Source organism: Topomyia yanbarensis, chromosome 1 (genome assembly GCF_030247195.1).
Source record: "Topomyia yanbarensis strain Yona2022 chromosome 1, ASM3024719v1, whole genome shotgun sequence".
NCBI classification, from domain to species: domain Eukaryota; kingdom Metazoa; phylum Arthropoda; class Insecta; order Diptera; family Culicidae; genus Topomyia; species Topomyia yanbarensis.
The window spans coordinates 207461079-207481924 of NC_080670.1; the positions used below are offsets into that span (position 1 = coordinate 207461079).

The window sequence follows — 20846 nt, forward strand, 5'->3', positions numbered from 1 at the left end:
AGCGTCAAACACACACACACACCCTACCCATTAAAACGCCTCCAATCGTCAATAAATCGCACGGTTATTATTTGTCAAACAAAATCCGGTTCTGGCGTCACAGTTCTCGAGGTGAACCTCACCCGTGATCCACCACCATTGACCGTGATGATAATCAGTTAGTTATAATCGCACGGTCACCACGATGAGGTCGTCGACGACGACAACGTTGCTATCGTTATTCTGCCAGCTGTACCTATCGCTGGCAACGCCACCGCCTACTTCGACTCCCGCAGCAAGCACCTGCGGGACAACAGCAACCAGCATCCGCAAACCGTTGATAGTGAATGGAGCCTCCGCCACCCATGCCGGCCAGTGGCCATGGCATGCTTCGATCTGGCATCGTATCACGCGAACCTCGCACGTGTACGTTTGCGGTGGGACGCTGCTGAGTGAGCTGTACGTGCTGACGTCAGCTCACTGCGTAACGAAGGATGGCAATGCCCTCAACGAACGGTTGATAGCCGTTCAGTTGGGATCGTCGCGGCAGAATTTGCTGCTGAACGGGTTTCCCGTTCAGAACGTGGATGTGGCGGATATTTTCGTACACGAGGATTTTGTACCGAGGACGTTTCACGCGGATTTGGCGCTGCTAGCGCTGGGGACTAAGGCGACTGTTAACGAATTCGTGCGACCGGTTTGTCTTCCGGCGGCGGATGATGATGGTCGGCAGTTGGATGGACGGCAAGCGGTGGCCCTTGGTTTCGGTATGACCGAAACGGGTGAAAATGCCGATGGGCTGAGACAGTTGTGGATGCCGGTTGTGGATTATGTTACCTGTTTGGAGAGTAATCGGGAGGTGTTCGGGAGGTCACTTTCGGCGGCGATTCTGTGTGCTGGGAACACAAATGGGAGTACAGTTTGTAATGGAGATAGTGGCGGGGGTTTGTTTACTGAGGAAGAAGGGCACTGGGTTATTCGAGGGGTGACTAGTTTTACGGCGCAACGGGGATGGAATGATAGCAGTTGCAGTTTGAAGGATTACGCGGCCTTTGTGAATGTGGCCTACTATGGTGGATGGATTCGGCACGTTGTGGCGAATGGTGAACAGGATGGGTACTTCAATCGGAAGGATCCGTCGGTAGTTACCGAGCGTAAGGAGCCGTTGCAGGCCAAACCGGTTCGGGGGCTCAGAATCAGCGAGAAATGTGAGTATGGTGAGTTAGGCGCTGAATTCGAAGATTGACGTTGGTTTCTTTCAGACTGCAAAATGTATCGCCGAAAGGGTTTGCTCGTCACCGAATCGCTGGGACCCGGTCATGTAAGGCTACACGTCTAGATATTATAGTATAAAGAACCAAACATTTTTCCTAGGTATACGTGTTCAAAAATCGTAGCACCCAAGGCTTAGCCTACTATTTGAATGACAACTTCGCAATAACAACGGCTCAATTGGCCATCAACTGCGTTTATGGGGAACCTGCCTGCGAGACGATTGACAAAAGACGCTTCAAGCAGGCCTTCGTCCATCCGCAGTATCGTGGAGGAAGAGATTTCAACGTAGCTCTACTGTTGTGGCCACCCGCTGATGAACCTCTCTGGTGTTTGGCTACCGAGTCATCCGGACGGATCTGTGAGTTAGAAACATCGGTATGGGTAGCACCCTTAATAATATCCTTTTTAACCCCAAACAGATTTCGAGGGCAGTCAGCTGAAAACAAACGCGATTGCCGCGGAAGCTGAAACCTGGACGGAGTTCGATTTGGATTTCTTTCTACCGACAAAACGGGGCGGTGTTGTCTACAACGAACGGCGGGATCTGGTCGGGTTGATGCATAACCCAGCCGGGGACGAAGTGGTGATGACCAACATCCTCTCGGTTCTGGACTGGATCGAGTCAATCGCGTGGAACAACCGGTCCGACGTTTCACCTTCGCGAATGTAAATTGGTAAAATGCAAATAAAGGTTGTCGCTCCTCTCGCTCTCTCTCTCATTCTCGGGGGACGGTCTAAAACAGAATGTTCCTACGATAGAAAGGAAGGAAGTTCCCATCAGGGGCAATAAATCAACAATCGTGCCGTACCCGCTTCTAAGTGGTCTACTAGTATAAGGGGCACAACTAGAAACGAATTGCAGACAGCTCATGTACGGTATAATGTTTGTAACCGGACCGCGGCGGACCACAACAAAAGATGATGATCTAAATCCGCAGCGAGACGATAATATGCAAATGGGTCAGAGGGTGGAATGCGCAAAATCGACTTCTGGTCGTCGTTGCCTGGTTTCTTTGCCAACGGTCGGAATTGCATCGAATTAATTCGTTTGCTGCGAATCTCGTTGGTTGGAACGTTGTCCGAAATAAATCACCGAGTTTTAAAACAAGCAATTAATGCAACTGTTACTGAGTCATTAAGCGCTAGTTGATTTTGCAAAATGGTCCGACTTTAAGGTTGAAGTGCTCGTTTCGGTGCAATTTTGCGTTTGAGAGCCGTTAAGATTTTCCTCGTTTTTAAGAAAGGGCAGCTCTGCCCAACGAGGGCGTTTAAATGACTGCTGCTGCATTCCGTTATTGCTCCAGTTCTGACGATTCGTAATGACCGATTATGTGCCATAAAAGAAGATATAAAACAGTTTGTTTGCAGTGGAAATTTCTTGGCTGAATAAACTGGCGAAACGTGAGAGGTTACTTCATATCGATTTTTCATTGGTCTGTTATTTAAATTTGACCTCCAACAGCTGTTAGCATTATGCCATCATCGGGTTGTCATACATTGAACAATTTATAGGGATTCAAGCCGGGTCTTTAATGGTCTTTGAGTTGTGACGGTAAATATTATCCTGTTAATAAAATGGCGGTCATTTTCAATTCCTCTCAATGATGATTCCAATGAGTGAGATTCATGGCAGGACCTGTAGCCAATTTGTTCGAGTAAGAACCGCATCGCTTATTGTTTTATTGCAAACAGTTTCATTCTCTTCAGTATAGTAGATTTGCCATCCGTACCGTAATGGAGCTCAGCACTGATTCCAGGAGCGTCTCAGAATCCGAAGTTGGATACATTAGCAAAAAAAAGAATCAACAGTTGAGATATCGTTTCATCGTAATCTTCAATTAAATCATAGATTGCTCAGAATAATCCAACAAAACTGTTCTTTTTCAAATTTTCAAACATTGTTTTCGGTTACGAAAATTTCACAAAACCAATGAGACAAAATCCAGTTGCGTTGAATACATGTGTACTGTTCTATAGAAACCCACTTCGTTTCGACAATAGAGACTGTATCGATCGAGATAACCTTGAATAACTATCGTGAGTTTACTGGTACGCGGTGCTAGATCGTGTAGTCGTACCTTGACTGAGTCATTGTCTATACATGCAAAGTTATCACATTCGACGACTCATGTTGTTCAGCGGAGCGAATCAGTTTGAGTAATGGTTTTGAACGTAATCGGTATGGAATGGCGTAGGTGGTGAACTTGCAGAGGGCTAGCTTCTGCTAAGTAGACTTTCATATGCATCTTTTACCATTGTTCCACATTACGAATAGTATTCGAAGTCAAATACAACACAGTTTGTCCACATTGGAAAATATTACAGTTTTGGATAGTCACTTTTTTAGTTCACGTTTCACACACTAGCGTAGATTCGATTACTTGCCCTGCTACAGCAGCGGAGCATATTTTAGCTACTGCACTATGTAAGATGGAAAGCGAAAAGAGCGACAAGCGTGACACACAGTGTATTAAACTGAGAGTCGAAATCGGTGGTTAATCACGACACTTCTCATACTGAGTGCGGTGATAGTTTTTGGAAATATCGTGAGACTAGTGTAATTTTGCCTAATGATTTTATCAACACTTTCAACTAAATTTGCCATTTACGTTATTAGTCCAGTCAACGCGCTAAGGAGCTACTCGCTTCCCCGGTTAATTATAAAGGTTTTTTTTGGTTCGGAGTATTTTCACCGATTAGTTGTTTGTGTTGATCGCTCCAGTTATTTTTTTTTAATATTTGACGTGATTTGTGCCGTTTAATCATCGTTTATCGTATCAGTCGATTCTAAATTTTGTTTTGCGCCCTTGATATTGTGAAGTTTTAAAGTGTTTTCAACAAATTTTGTTTTTGTGTCGTGAAAAATCCAGTGAAAATCGAGATTGCTTACATCAGCGGACCTGTGTGTAATTACCCACAAAAAAATCACGCGCTCACTTCGCCACCTGCACGCAAGTAGAGGAAAGTATTTCCCACCATAACTTGGCGCACAGTGAGACGAAAACGAAAAGTCGGATCTAGGGCGGGTAAAAAATCGGCACTGCGCGAAAACCGTCAAATCGGACGATGACTTTATCGAATGCATGGGATTTTGCAAAAAATGTGGTGCATATGCAGTGCGGTAAACAACTCAACAAGCCGTTCTTGGAAAAACTTGCCGAAAACCCAAATTTATTTTGGATGTGCAATGAATGTGTCAAGTTGATGAAGTTTGCTCGCTTTCGCGACACCGTTTCCTCGCTTGGATGTGTTATCGCTGGTAAAACGGATGACGTCTGTGCTGAACTAAAGGCAGAGCTATTAAAAAATAACCAGCAAATTTCGCACCTCACCGGAAAGGTTTCAACAGCCACTCCACAGTCCGGCCAAATTCCGATACATCTCAACCACCTCAGAAACGTCGTCGCGAGGATGGCCCTGATCCGAGCAGTATTCTTGTCGGCGGTCGAAAGCTAGTCGATAATAGCAACATTCGCACGGTTCCACCTCCCACTCCGTTGCTCTGGATGTATCTTTCCCGCTTTCATCCCAGCGTTAGCTGGGAAAAAATGTCCAAAAAAGGGCTAAACTGCAACGAGGAAATAAAGGTTATTCCGCTTGTTAAAAAAGGCATAGACGTCAGTACTCTGAACTTCATATCTTTCAAAGTTGGAGTTCACCCAAAGTACCGTGAAGCAGCTCTTAACGCTGACACATGGCCGCAAGGCATATTGTTCAGGGAATTTGGGGATAGCCGTACCCAGAACATTTGGTGCCCACCGACTGATTCTCTTCCGCCACCAGAAGAATCATGTACTTTTTTAATGCAAGCCCTCGATCCCACGCTATAGTCGAGCCCTTGCCGCCAGCGTTCAGCAGTCGTCCCGGTCCTGTGTGTGTGTGTGTGGGATGGGTGAAAGAATCTTCCAACCCTCCACAAACGACAAGTATTCATCTGATCCGAACACTTAAAGCGCTGATGCATTCTTGGCTTCCAGTATTTTGCCTTTTGTTCCGACATTTTGTGATCAGATGCCAACCATTTCTCTCGCCCACAACGATCGCCGCTACGCAGTTGATTCGAGAGGCCTCGAATCCCTGACCACAGTCAACCAAGCGACCGTAAACTGTTCCGATATTGTTCCTGAGATTGACGAAAGGATTTTCCTACACGCTCAAAACGGCAACATGGTTTCGCTCTCTGTTGAACCTGATCTTTCCTTCAACAACATCGAGGTTTACTACCAGAATGTTGGTGGCTTAAATTCAACAACGGATAGCTATTTGCTCGCAACCACGGGCTGCTGTTACGACGTTATCGCCTTGACCGAGACGCGACTCGACAACCGTATTCTGTCTCGCTAGGTGTTTGGTTCAACATTCGACGTCTACCGCTGTGACCGCAACGCCCTCAACAGCCACAAGACATCAGGTGGTGGTGTGCTTATCGCCGTTCGCCATGCTATAAAAGCCGGAGTGACCAACGATGACCGGTGGGCGGTTGTTTTGGGGGCAAAACATTCAAGCGCCCATTTGATTGAAACAATAGCCATAACTATAGGACTAAATGCTCAAGAATAAGAACTATCTGACTCTTGGTCAATTGCTCGTATAGTTATTTTTTAGAGAGCATTAAAAACTTCCAAGAAAGCCCTGAGACGGGGAAAAATGTACAAAAACCCTAATGTCTCAGCAAACGGGTTGGGTTGCTATCACCCGACTACTTAGTAGTTAGTTCCTTCAGTAGGGTTACAGCCCCACTCCTCGACACACCACCAGTTCTCCACCATCCACACAGACTGGCAATTTCTGCATGGCAGTCGGAAAGCTGGCTGTGATTCTCCTCTACGAAGACAATCTGGGCGGCAAACTTCATATTGTCTAATTCACCGAGCCCTTGGGCTTCCTTACGCCATTCAGCACCACGACTCCCTTGTTCGCAAACTACTTGGTCTAGTCCCCGACGGTGGACCTAGCCTACTCCGACGGAGAATTCCCAGGCGAGAGAAGTTCTCCCGAAACCGAGCCAAACAAGTAGGTGTCGAGGTCAGTTCGGCAATTCCGGTGGAGCAAGACGTCCGGTTCGCTGGTGCCCCGACGACTTGCGACTGGTGGTATCTAGTCGCGGTCTACTCAGTCTAGTCCCTGGCGGTGAATCTAGCTTACGCCGACGGACAGTTCCGATTCTTCTTTGATTTTAGCACCACTATATCTTGAGCCCTTTGGCTTCCTCTCATTCCATTTTGCTCAACTTCCCCGATGTGCCATTCAGCTCCCGCACTTACTTGTTTGCGAACTACTCGGTCTAGTCCTCGACGATGGATCTAGCCTACTCCGACGGAGAATTCCCCGGCGAGAGAGGCTCTCCTGAAGCCGAGCGGTAGATGTCTCCTGATACCGATCTTCATTTCCGTGAGCCATTTAGCTCCCCGGTTCGTCCCGATCTATACGATCTAGTGTCCGGCGGTGGATCTAGCCTACTCAACGGGTCAGTCAGTAGGTGCTGAGGTCCATCCAATGATTCCGGGTGGAGCGTAACTTCGACGCGGTCTACTCCGTCTAATCCCCGGTGGTGGATCTAGCCTTCTCACGAGCTACCCGGTAGGGTATCGAGGTCGGTCCGGCGATCCCGGTGAAGCCTGACGTCCGGTTCACTGGAACCCCGACGACCCGAACCCAGTGCTACGTCGTCGGAGAGTTCCCGGCGGCGGAATTTCTCGAATCCCTATTTATGGTTTCACGGTGGCTTTCTAGCCAATTGCGCTACTTTGTTGGTTCCATTCGCCACTTCCTCTGCAGCTCGCAGAGTAGAATCTGTTGGATTTTGGATTAGTTTAGCCAACGAATCCGCTCGGACCAGTCTCCTTGCATTACGTGCATTTCTCCGCTGGTAGCATTCCACGTCCTCAGTCAGAGTGATGCAAATGGGGATCATCCCGGCTATAACGCATACCTCCGACGATATTGTTCTGTGAGCACTTGCGACTCGTACGGCCATCAGCCGGAATGTCCTGTTCAGCTTTTCACGGTTCCGGTTGGTTTTCAGCGCAGCACCCCAAGCAGGAACCCTAAATCGGAGTAACGACGACGCGCGCATGTGTGTGTGTGTGGCAAAAAGGCAGTTGACTACTTCATCTTCGTCAGACGTGTATCAGCATATTTCAGCATTCCACTAAGGGGTTTCTCCAGAAGCGCACATAATTCGAAGCGAATGAGCCTCTTGGTGTGCTGCTACTGCGAGTGTTTTATCCAAGATCGCGTTAAAGTCACTTGCAAAATATCCATAGAACCTGGTTGACAACCCCTTTTCGCAGAGGTCCCAGTTCGTGGATTTGTAATTCAGATATGATCTAGCGAGACGTTTAAATAATCAAAGATGATGCATTTATGATTAGATAACAACGGTTCGAACTTCTTCGGTACGAAGCAGTTTGTTAACTCATGCATAATACTGTCGGAGCACAGGATCACATCTATCAGCTTTTCCCTGCCAGATCGGGTAAATGTTGGTCAATTAATTAAATAATTTTTCAAATTATGTGATGGCCATTCGCGTCACTGTCGTTTATGAGTGAGAGTCCATTTCTGGCACAAAATGATACAATCCTTTTGAAATTACTCTGCCTTTGGCGAGTAAAAGCGACTGCTCAGTGGAGGGGAAACTATATAGGAAAGAGAATAACGGGAAGAACATAAAACTTTGCGTAGTACATAGTGTTTGGATTAACTTACGTATTAATATGCAGTTAAAAGCTATACTTTTCACTATTGTTATTTTACTTAGAAGAAATAGATTTCGATTTATCTTTATAATAAGAATGCATTCAATTTAGACTCCTTGAATAACAGTTTAATCTCGTTCTCGTTCTTCCTACGCGGTAAATTGGCTGTACGTATTGCTGCGTATAACAGACACTGGTTACCATAGCAGGAATCAACTTCTCCGTGTTTTAACATGTGTTGTTTGATAACGCTAAACACTCCCATGCGGTGCTAGATCAAGTAGCCGTACCTTGATTGTATCATCGTCTATATACTGCAACGTTATCACATTCACCGAAACGCTGGATGTTGTTTCGCGAAGCGAATGCCTAATCGATACCGAATGACGTAGGTGGTGAAATTGAACTAGGTTAACTCTGTCATGTTAAGCTTTATATGCATCTTCGATAATTGTTGCATTTCACGTATGTATGGTCTTGCGGGACATTTCGGAGTCAAAAAACAACACAGCTAGTCCACTAGTCGGGGAAAATGGCAGTTTTGGATTGGAACTCATTTGAGTTCATGTTTGGCACAGTAGAATAGATTCGATTGTCTCCCCTGCTATAGCATCAGAACGGCTTTTAGTTTCTGCTGTAAGCAATATCAGAAGCGAAAAAGCGGCATCACTGCCGAATAGCTCACCTGTGAAACACGGTGTATTTAACTGATAAACGAAAGCGGTGGTACATCAGGACACTTCTTCTGCGGAGGTTTGTGATTCTTATCGAAAATATCGTGAGACTAGTGTAATTATGCGTAATGATTTTATCATCACTTTCAAAAAAAAAAAAAAGATTTCGATTGCGTGTGTGAATACGCCAGTTCATTCTGCTAATTACATGCAATGCCATCTGAAGCATACTGACGGTTTCAACGTATTGATTGATATTAGTGATAATTAATTGACGCTCCGTTCCCAGGAGTGATTGTGGACATCAATCAATTAAATTTTATTATACACGCACGATTCCATGCGCACTTATTCGTGGCAAGGAATCAAAATTTCGATAATAACTGGTATAAATTTGGTGCTCGTATTCTAATTGAGCAGGATTTGCTGACGGGAAAATGACCTCGGAATGTACCGGTAGGTCTCTGTTATTCTGCAATGGGGTCATTGGAAAATCAGTAGAGCTAATACCTACTACATCCCGAGATCAAGTTTTTTTTGCATGGAACGATCAAGTAATCTATCTGCAGAAAAATGTTTGTACCATGCGGAAGATTAGCTGCTTCACAAACAAACACACACACTGAACTAAACGGGATGAGAAGCCCCATAGAAACATTTTTGTTAATCTTAGCGAAAATGTGCTAACCATTTACTTCAAAGTTCTTCAGAATTTTAAGACTCCAATTTCGTGAAGCTGTTGCGAAAAATTGGTCACAAATTTGGAAGAAATTTTCGTGGATTGAATTTTTAGTTTTCTCTGGCAAAAACTGAACATTGGTACGATTCGAAGTTGCTATAAAATAAGTGAAAATGCATTTCATAGAGAACCAACAAGAAAAGCCTGGGAGTAGCTTTCTATTCTCAAGATACACGTTTCGGGAATTCATCAATCATGACCTTGTTTAGTTAGTGGGATAGGATAAATAGTCACATAAATCATCATAGATTATCCTTGGAAAGATATGTGGTCTATGCAACACGAAGAAAGTGGTATCATGTACGAATTCCTCTGGGCAGCCAGGTGTCGAAAAAATGTGATCGAAATTTTAATTAATTTTGCTAACAGTTTTACGAATTCACAGAAATTAGCGAATCTGATTCGAGAGTTTTTTTTAAGAATTTTGATGTCGCGTAACTTTTATCGAAGATATTTAAAATTTTCTTTCAATTTTGTGAGAATGAGATTGAAAATAATGTTAACATGCTATGGATGATTAAAGTGTATTGTTCAAACGAGATTTCAAAACTAAATAATCGTAGTATTCAAGTTAGATGATTCAAAAGCCATGAAAAAAATCAAATTTCAAGCAAAAAGAAGTCGCACAATCATCATTCAGATCCAACAAACTGTATGCAGATCCTCGAGATGCCATCAACATAACTCTCTTTATCTCGTTGTTTCGTGCTAGGCACCACAAATGTGCACGACAAATGGCGACAAAAACAACTAACATCCATGTTTTCTCTTTACCGACATTTTTTCGCGGAAACTGTCACACTAAATTTTATGCCCAAAATTACACACGAAAATACGAATACAAACACAGCTAGCCAGAAGTGAACGAGGAGTCGCCGGGAACCCGTCGAGAATTTTTGACTGTACAGCAGTGATTCTCAACCTAGGGTGCATGGACCCCTGAGCGCAAAGTTGCAAGAAGGATATTTAAATATCATGCTTGCTCGAAATACATACATTAAAAAGTGTTCCTCAACAATACAACATTATTTTCGGTGTTCATGATATTAAAAACGACAGAGCCGAAAAGCAAGCCATGACTCTCTCGGTTAAGAACCGCTGCTTAGTCCCCTTGCGACGAGATGACATAATTTTGCGTCTTTTCCAATCATATCAGCATGTGCGCAAATATTAACAAATGTGCGTGCGGTTGTGTGCGATTGCAAAAAAAGAAACAAAACTTTTCACATCGGCGTCTCCCCGAATCGAAGCAGAACACAAAATGCGCACTTCGTCGTCACACACACTCACTGCGTGAGTGACTCTCATTCTCGCAATCCCCGTGCGCAGAAATTTCGCGATCGCTCGCGCGAGAAACTGAGTGACCACCAGCAGCCCTTTCCAATTGCAAATATTGTGGTGGTTTTTGATGCGACTTTTGGCTCGACCCCGGGGTGACGTAGTGTATAGAACGTATATACAGCATGCTACGGCACGTGTTGTGCTGTGTTCGATGAGTCACGTTTTTGTGCGAAATCGAGAAAACAGGTTTCAACTCGAATATCTATACCCGATTGGTGGTGTGGAGGTCAAAGTAGGCGGCTGTTGTCATCGTCATCGCCGTTTAGCCGGTTGGCAGGAGCTTTCTTTCAAGATCGCCGCCGCCGAGCAGTGTACACGTGCTCAGGTAGGGAGCCGCGGGGAGCCAGCATGCGTACCGGCGCAAGTAGCTTTTTTCTGTTGTTGCTGCGACAAACGCGTCGCGTTATGTAATTATTCCATTTTGGCAGGTTCGCGGGGAAAAAAAACAAAACCGTGTCAGTGAAAAGCAAACATACAGGCTGATGCGAATCGATTCGATGATGGCAGACGGGAAACTATAGAGAAACCAGCAGGTGCTGTGCCGTTCTGTTGTTGTTAAATAATAACGGATGATGTGTGAAGCGGAATGTGGATGGATGCTGAGCGCGCGCGCGAATAAACATGTGTTTTGAACCCGTTTCGCCGTTTTTTTCGTGCGTAGATCTTACAGAAATTTGATTCAAAATTGAAATAGTATTCCGTCTTGGTGGCGCTGTTGGAGCCAAGACCGAGCATTCCTCTACCTAATAGAGAGAGAATCGACGCGCGAACTGACAGCGTAAGGTCGGCGCGGAGTGATTGAACGGAATTTTGAGGTAAACACACAAAACTCTGACCGGTTCGAACAGAACGGATGACCAACCAGCACAAGTAATAAATTTGTTTTAATTAATTGACCAGCAGATCACGCTACAGTGATCTGACAGCGATCAGTTCAAGCGACATGCTGTCACCCTGAGGGAAGAAGCGTTGCGCAGCTGATTATGATCGATCGAAGCAGGCTGCCGTTTGTCTGGTTAACCCGTTCAGTTTTCATCGGAGTTTCAATTACCGAAACGATTGCACAGCTGTCACATTATACGAGCAAAAGCCAATAAACGAACGAACGAACCGCGAGTTGATCTCATCGCTGGCCGCGTCATCGGAGCCTGCGATCCGGTGTTGGTGGTGGACCTCCCACGCCACTTTTTGTTTGTTCGAACGTTCGAAATGATAGCCGTCGAAGAATTACTTCATCCTGCGACAAATCTGCTGGAATTGCTGGAAGAATTGACTCATTTCTTCGCAGTTCATTTTTTCTCATTTTTCACAACTGTCGCAGTGTTGGTATCAAATCCAATTTGACCTCATTTTGAAGATAAAACCGTTAAAGCAGAACCGGCATCGTTTCGGGTGTTAATTAATTCGTTCCGATGCTGCACACAACTGAAGGTGAAATAATCACATCTGTTTAATTACTGAACCACTCTCCGACTGGCAGTCTCGGTTTCTCGAGTTTCAAACACAAACAAATCGAGTTGTCCACGGAGTAAGCCGCTGCGCGGTGACACCGGTCCGTGCGTTGATTGTTAATAAATTTCAATTTTCGGGCATTGATTTATGTCTTTTTCGTGTAGATTCTAATTCCTCGAGCGACACTGGGAAAACAAATGCGCATCGGAGCAGCGATCGTCGTCGACGGCATAAGCTAAAAGATAGATGAAGAAATTCCGTTTCATCGCGCCCCACAATACTCCACTTGGCCTTGAAAAAAACGTCGCGGCATCTCGCGAGTCAGGGTGAAAGCAGGTTAGCGCAGTGGAGCGGATAACTGTCAAAAGCGCAAGCAGGAAATCAATCAGCTACCTACTACCTCCATCGCCCTTTAACACGTAACCGCCGCTTCTATTCATCAGCGCCTCCTTCGCATCCTACCATCTGACGCACCATGGCGACAGAAAACGATGACGATCAAAGTACACATAGGTACAGGAAGCCACCGACCGGCGACTGAAGTGCCTTCTCTTGCTTCTGCGCAACATCGTCGTCGTTGCTGTTGTTGTCGTCGTTGGTTAATGCCATGTTTTTCATGCTGCGGTCACTGGCTTTTTGCGCCTTTCTTCTGGTTACCCCCGGCCTGGGGGTTACAGCAAAACATCGGGGATATTACATAACAGGAAACGATCACGGCACGGCTGTCGGCTTCTGCTTCTTCTCGGTCCCTCCATCGACACCCGGTCGGCCGGCTAATGCGACATGGCACTTGCATGTAGGTACAGTTTTACCGGGTCTCCCCCGGTCGGGCCGAATCTTCGGTTGGGTCAGGGTTTTATCAGGTTGCAGGCAAAATTAGCCGCGAATGGGTACAAAATTCATAGCTCCCTTAAATTATTAGTAATTACCCTCAAATTGAAACGACGAGCTTACCTGAAAAGAAAGAAAATAAAAAAAATGTTAGACGATTGAAATTGACAGAATTATTATAAATTTTCATCAGTTATGAAAGATAAAAATGATTTCAACAAAAACGCATGATCTGGCAAGCGATTTGTAGCTTTAAACAGGAAAAAAGGCCGGTTCCCGTTACAAACAAAACAATCGATCCAAGCATGCTCAATCAAAACACAACCTAGACAGTTGCGCTCAAATTCCGCAAGCTGCCATTTGAGACGAATATTAAACATCCCTTCCGCCATTTGCACATTTTTTTCGCCACAACCGGAAAGCTTATTTCTTTTCCCCCTTTCAAGAACAGCCGCTTAGTGAACCGCAACCCGGTCGACTCTGGGGAGCCCCCACCAATATCAAAAGCCCCCCGAAGCCAAAGCAGCGTGAAAACGGAATTTCATCGATGAAAATAAAACAATACAAAATACCGCAACGATCGAAGGTGGCGGCGGCGACGGCAGCCGCAACCATTGTTCCATAGCGATGGGCTGAACGTCGGCCCCGCATTAAACCGATCATTGTTTTTTTTTTCTCTTCCTCCTGCGATTGCACCATCTATTATTTCGACTTCGACTCCGATATGAGATTAAACGGGTAATAAAGACTCAGAAGGGGCAGAAAAAAAAATCTTGTTTCTCATTTCGAAACAATTAGTGAAAGTTCAGTAAGCGCAACCAAGCAGGCTTCGGAAAAGGTAACTATTGCACATCTGTTGCCATAATTGTGATCCGAGGTTGCGCGCGCTCTAAACCAACAGAGAGATAACACACGACGATTTTTGCGGTTCGCTGGTTAAATCGTTCAATTGACGGGTGAACTATTGCGATGGAAAAATAATTACAAACTGGATTACATAATGATGATTGGCACAGACACGCGCAAATTGCCCCCCTCTCTCTCTCCTACTACTGGGTTGCCAGACAAGCCAAGCCGCACCGAGAAGTACAGAGGCGTGCGCTGAGGACCAATTAAGGTGAGAGGGTGTTTCGGAGTAAATAAACAAACAAAAAACTGAAGTGAAGTGAACGAACCAGCTGAAGTTGGTATCGATGGAAACAAACGCAGCTAATCACGTTGTTGGTGTTTTTTTGTTTCGTGCACAATTCCCAGATCAGTTATCCGTCGGACTAGGCGTATGGTGGCGACGACCGTGGGGAAGTTGGTAACCTCTAACTACCATTGTTTTATGGCTTTTCAATTGGCAATTTCTATGGCTTTGAAATGAGATACGTGAGGGTGTGTGGGATGTAGACGAGGTGGAGGAGGAGAATCGAAACGAGAGGTTTTCATTTCACTTTCGAAATTACTCACAGCCTGCTTGGACCGGCGAATTGCGGTGCACGACGGTGACAGCAGTAGGCGAATGTGAGAGGCACTGCGTTTGCGATCATTGTCAGCCTAGTGGACCAGAGGTTTTCAGTGTAACCCTGGGGGGCTAAAGCAGATACGGTGGACTTGACATTGATATTTTACTACAGATCGCAGTGAAAATTTGGTGGTAGGTTGCCGGGCGGGCAAATTGAGGACGTTAATTAAAATTAAATGGTTTTTACGATGAAAAAAAATGGCTATTGAAGACATAACCTGTAAAAAATAATAGATTTAGACGTTACAAAAATAGTAACAGCTGAAAAGAAACGGCTCCCCATACTGAAATGGTTGCAGATTCGTCACTAAGGACTCTAACTGGATTAACTTCTGACAAGGTTTAAATCGCATCCTTTGAAGTAAGCATGCGTCTTAAGCTTAGTGTTTTGGTGTCCAGTCAGGAGCAGGCGAACGATATCGTTTTCAACAAGCCGGTACCGATAACGCATCTACGTACCATCGCGCAAAGTTGAGAACGACGGCGCGATTTACAACGAGAACTTGACTTGCGAAAATCTGCTTGAGTATGACGTTGATTGTTTTACGGACCATTTACTCCAGTCAGAGAAGATATTGGAGTTGGCAAACAAATGCATCCTGTAGCCAAATCCTATCATCAATCAAAATAGTTTCGGGTGTTTTTCGTCGGGTCCGCTTTGCCGAACAACGTCATCTACCAGAAAGGTTCGTCCGGATGTTCGCTTTTTTATGCTGCGGGTCATGAAATGTAAACAATTGAGCTGTACAACCTCCCATTGTTGCAATGAGAAACAGTGTAGGAAGTGTCGTGCTAATCACGTGGATGATTCTTTCAGCGAGAGTGCTGAAGGGTGTACTGAAGAGAGAACCGGCATCCTGGCTCGCGTGCAAGTAGCGCGAACAAAAATTGAAGCATTGTCTTAAAGAAGGCTCTAAAGCGCTGTTTTGCGGAAATTTTACCGACAACAACTAATATCTGCGTTTCTAGTGAAGACTAATTCTAGCACTTCCATTAAGGGAACATGTTCTGAGCCTAGAGGTTTTCGGAAGACTAAATCATTTCCTTCCCTAAGCTCCCAGTTAATATTCCCAGGGTGTCCTTTGATAGGTTATCAATTTTAATAATATGAAGAAATTCGGATACGAAACCGAAGCCTGGAGCTTTTAGATTGGGCGAACAGGAATTTCCAGCACATTCTGTAACTTCAATAATCGCAAGTAACCCTACAGCTGGAGAAACAAGCTGAAGTGATGAAAGTCTCTGACAGCGGCGACTGGATATTGAAAGCTTTCTCTCTACAGTGAAAGCATTTTTAGGCTCCCCTTACAGCGATCGTATCCTTTGAAGGATAATCTGTCAAACGAGATGACGAATTTGATCTTCGTCTTTCACGAATTATGGCGAGTGTAGGAATCCGGTCTCCGATCACAACCCGCATTGGCCGATTGAACTGCTGTCCTGTATCAGAAAGTTGGTCGAGAAAATGAACCTGATGCACCTCTATATTAGGATCAAAGAATATGGGTTAACTTTGGCAGATACACAAGTTGGCATTCGTAAATAATAATTATAATAAATTTCGTAATGTCGACTGTGACAAAATGTTCTACACAGAGGGATCAAATCTCGTTGGGTTCATTGATTTTGCTATTTTCAGTTATTTCGCAGAATTGGCTGCTATACAGTATCGACATCGGGATCGTCGACAGATGCTTTCTTTATCATTTCGAACAGTCTGAGCTGCCCATTCGATGAAGTCTAGATGGTACTTCCCGTACTTCCTTAGGACCATAAAAGAGTTTCAACGTGCTTTATCTGAAAAGTTGAACCAATTTAGCTTAGTTTGGGTACTCTCTTATTGTGCTATTCCGAGTTATGAAGAAGCAGATGTTTAGCTAAGATAGAAGGAGACATCTACGGAAGACAAATACCATCGATTTCTCGTTAAAAATGCGAAACTGTTTTTCTAGTATGTCCATACCCGCCTTAGTTTTAAATCATCATCATCACGATCATCATAGTGGCCGAAAAATCGGGGTACTCTCAATCTTGGTCGAATGTATTCTAGATTTACGGTTTAACTCGGCCGCCAGTCTCCTTGAACGTCCGCCGCACGTTCATTTTTTCCGATTACTCACAGTAGGCGAGTGCAGAGTCTGTTTCTTCGCTTCCTCTTGTTGCTTTGGCGTGTTCGGCGTGTTTTTTCACGGAGCCAGTATTGCGGTGATTATTCGGTGTCCCCTCAGTTTCGGATCCCTTCCAGGTTGCTATTTAAACACGTAGTATGTAGTCACCTATTGTGCAAGCAGTGTTGCCAATCGAGGAATGTACATGATCTTTCAATGCGACCCAATCCAGGGCCGGATCACCGTTAATCAGGAATGCCACAGCTGCACCCACTACCCACCGGGTCCGGTGACGGGCTTCGAACGTACCTGGAGGCCTGCCAAGAATTTATGGGGACAGAGGCAGTCGCACCGTTGATCCACAGTGCGACTGCTCAATGCCGCCTTAAGACCACTCGGGACCCTTGGGCACTACTGCACTAAGGGGCCCTTTTAATTGAACATCGGTAAACAGATGCATCAAGACGAATCGATCAACATTTACTGAGTTATAGTTTATATGGAAATAATCTAAATATATAAGGAAAAAATGCACGGTTACAGATTTCACCGCAAGGTGGACACTTATTCCAAGCACCATCGAAGAGCGAAAGATGATCTGAGTTGATCCAAACAGCTTCAAGAACATTTCAAGTACAAGAAAGAACGATAACTATTAGTACTTTGGTAACGATGCTCCTCTGCCTATCTATGATGTCCGATCTATTGTAAACAAACATTGTGCTTAAGTGTGTTAGGCCCTTTGCCACTAACAGTCAGACATCCATTCAATAAAATGTAATTTTGTTTGGATCAACTCAGATCTTGACGGTACTTGAACAGTTCACGACGCCACCTAGAGGCGAGGGTCACGTTATTTTTGACGAATTTAGGAGGGTGTAAGGGTAAACACCATTCCGGAGCCGGAAAACCCAGCCTCCGATCACAACCTGTATCGGTCGATTAAATTGCTACCCTATATTCGGAAGTTGATTGAGAAAATGATCCTGCTTCGCTTCTACCGTTGGTCGAAGAAAATGAATCAACTGCCAGATACTGCGCATTGATAGGTCCATCTATGAAATAAATATGTAGACCATATACAGAAATTTGCATAAATAGCAAAAAATCTTGCAAAAGCTCACATGACTAGCGCCATGAAAAGTCTAGGTGTCCATTATGACAGTGTCCTAAACAGTTATATATTTTCGTTACAACCAACGAATTTTTGGTTTGCGTCTAGACAACAACATTATTTTATCGCGAAAGCCATACCCATATTGTATTTGTTCCTAACAAGGTGTCTTCAATTCGCTTTCATTAGCCTATTTGAGATACGCTTATTTTGACGTTACCAGCGGTATTAAGAAAAATTCTATACTCCATTCTAGCGACGAATAACGCGGGGGTGTTGCTTACGTGATAGCTAATTTGATCGACATGCTGTAAGATGCTCTAACCACAAGATGCGGGTTTGGACCAAGATATTTTAGTGGTATGTATTATCACATCATTCACAGCGCGACGAAGCAGGTACTACAAAAAATAATAAGAAATCACTTTTTCGTAGTTTTCTTAGCTCCGTCATTGCTAGCTACATTGATTTTAAATTTATTCTAAGTATATGGCTTTCGAAATCCCAGAGCCGCTAACTTTTGCGCAGTGCTCTCATGCCTCAAGATACTGAGTTTATGCAGTCAGAAATAAAAATAATTGAGCATATTCAAGTTTTTACAACTTTCACTGATGGAAAGACTAAAAAGAGACGCTCAATTTTACTGGATCTTAGTGCTGGTACCTCTATAAGGGTCTTTTGAGGGTTGATCAAAATCGTTTTTGGTGAATTTCTCCAGGCCCGTTTCGAAAAGGGTTTTTTTTGTCTGTTCGCGTTTTGATACCGTTGTGCGGTTACTGGCGTCGGTTCGTTGACGATTTATGGAAAGAAAAATCGTTGAGCACTCTTTGAAGCACCGCATGTGTTGTGTAGTAAATGGATATGCTTTATTATTTTGCTATCAAACAATTTAAAACAATCTGTCTGAGACGAGGGAAGGATTATTTCATGTACTGTGACGAGTTGCCGAGACAAACATGGTGTGCAGTCCGCAATCCAGTACTTCGCCTGTCTAAAGCCCTGCAAGTTCTCTCAAGCTCCAAAATTGCACGAGCATTTTTGTTCATTTAACCTTTTCATTAACACCGAAAGACAGAAACTATTCTACTCATGTGATGGGATAAATTTCTTACGTAGTAGTCTTCATTTTGTATTATCGCGAAAGTCCCGAGCGATTGTATGTTATTGGGTAGGATGGCGTGGGCGTTTGTGTTCCGCGTGTATGACTTCGTTAGTATAACCTTGTCACCGTTTGTAAATTCGCGTGAGCTTTAGAGTGTCGCGCCCGCCGTGGTCCTAATGTTTAATTTTCAATGCACGGTTCAAATGTTGGAAGAAGTAGGAAATGCCCCATCTCCATTAGAGAATCGGGCAATAACGTACAGTGTTCTTAAACACAAAATAGGTCGAGGGATTTACTGGCTGAGGATGACGATATCGGGCCTCTCGCAGAAACAATCGCTGAAGTCAGGATCGAGGGACATCATGTGGATAATTCAGCAATCGACGTGGTAGAAGCATATATTTTATACCGAAGCGTCCTCGAGCAACTTCGTGACTGGGGTATTCGAGGAAGATTATGTAACTACATTCAACAGTTTCTGACCAACTGACGATTCAGAGTTGGCATCGGCGCCCTGTGGTACCTTTTCCGATCCCTGCTCCGAAGACTCCGAATTTCCCCGAGGGTGCAGTTTCATCGGTAACGCATTTTCTCATTGCAATGAAATGCTATCAACCGATACCTACCTAAAAGAATACATACATCTTCCAAGAGCTGATGATTTACTAATAGTAGTGACTGGTCTCCATCCCAAACGGGTTTGTCAAAAATTTACAGTCAGTTTACAATCAGTTCACTGAGGACGACTAGCCAGAAATCGCCTATATGTGACTCGGGTTTTCCTACGAAACTGGTACCCGAATTTGACTTGACTAAAGAGATCAAAGCCGGAGATCCATCTGGAATAATTCTTGCAGAGTTCAACCTGCATATATGGCAACCATCAAAACTCGACTGTAGACTTCGAGAAAGCTGCTCAGTTTTCTCAGCTGAGGCAGCCGCTCCATCTTGTTAGTCACTATAAAGATGTCCCTAGATATTCCGGTAATCCTTTTCTCTGATTCGTTTTCAGTGTTTACCAAACTAGCCGAAGGTGTATCCCGCCATCCAACAGTTGTATATTAGATTTCGCAACAAAAAAAGTCTGCCCTAACTCTAAGCCGGCACAGAGACCAATCGCGTCGCGATCTCTAGCGACACTGCGAATGGATAATCGTTTTCGATGCTCGCTTGTCATTCTACAATAACGCCTTGCGGTTAGAATTGAGGCGAGTATTCGGGTATACGCCATACCAAAACCGACCTCCGATTACAACTCATATCGGACGATTGAACCAACACAGTTTAAAGCAAATCTGTAAAGTTTCCATTAAATTAGATGTAACAAAAATGTGTCCATCAAACATAATGTAATATTTCGTGAGATATGATAGTTACATCATTGAGTCACAGGAAAAAAAGTGGCAGCCGGCAATACCGGGACTCGAACCGTTGATTGGCAAATATTAAATGTAATATTAATATTTTTGGCATGCGGATTGAAGACATGACGCAGTATCGAAGCTCTATACAGTATGACTTAAGCGACCTAGGCTCAAAATCTGGATCTGCAATAAAATTGATGACCTGATCTTAGATCGAAGGTAGGGAACATGAGCAGAACAATACTAAGACCCAAATTTAAAATCTGAACCAAATCAAAGATCTGGATCGAAATTCAAGATCTGTACTAATGCTTAACATTTGTACCGGGATACAAAATATTAAGCTGCATAATCAAAGCTCTAAGAGATGAATCTATCCTAAGATTTGAGATCTGAACCACAATCGAAGACATTAACCAGAAGAGATCCAGACTTAATTCAAGATTCAAATAAGTTATTTGAAAAAAACTTCCTTGTCCAAACAGATTTTTTTTCAGTGTATTTTTAATCAGGGTCCCAGAGACCGGAACCCAGACTCCCGAGGAGAGAATCCAGAGTCGCCAGTCCTTAACCCAAATTACTGAGGCGAGTTTAGAGTCCAGAATCCAGAGTTTAATGTCCAGAATGCAGAGTCAAGAATCAAGAGTTCCGAGTTC

At 44.2% G+C, this 20846-nt stretch overlaps 2 protein-coding genes across 2 annotated transcripts in view; one reads left to right on the forward strand and one right to left on the reverse strand.

The window, feature by feature from the left end:
• LOC131689763 (uncharacterized membrane protein DDB_G0293934-like) overlaps positions 1–20846 on the reverse strand; it is a 207653-nt gene that overhangs the window by 156593 nt on the left and 30214 nt on the right. The gene's annotated exons all lie outside the window — the stretch shown is intronic.
• On the forward strand, positions 180–1960 carry LOC131689774 (transmembrane protease serine 2-like). The gene is made up of 4 exons (XM_058975070.1): positions 180–1187; positions 1242–1300; positions 1354–1612; positions 1674–1960. The coding sequence occupies exons 1-4, from the start codon at positions 185–187 to the stop codon at positions 1922–1924; spliced, it is 1572 nt and encodes a 523-aa protein (XP_058831053.1). The 5' UTR covers positions 180–184; the 3' UTR covers positions 1925–1960.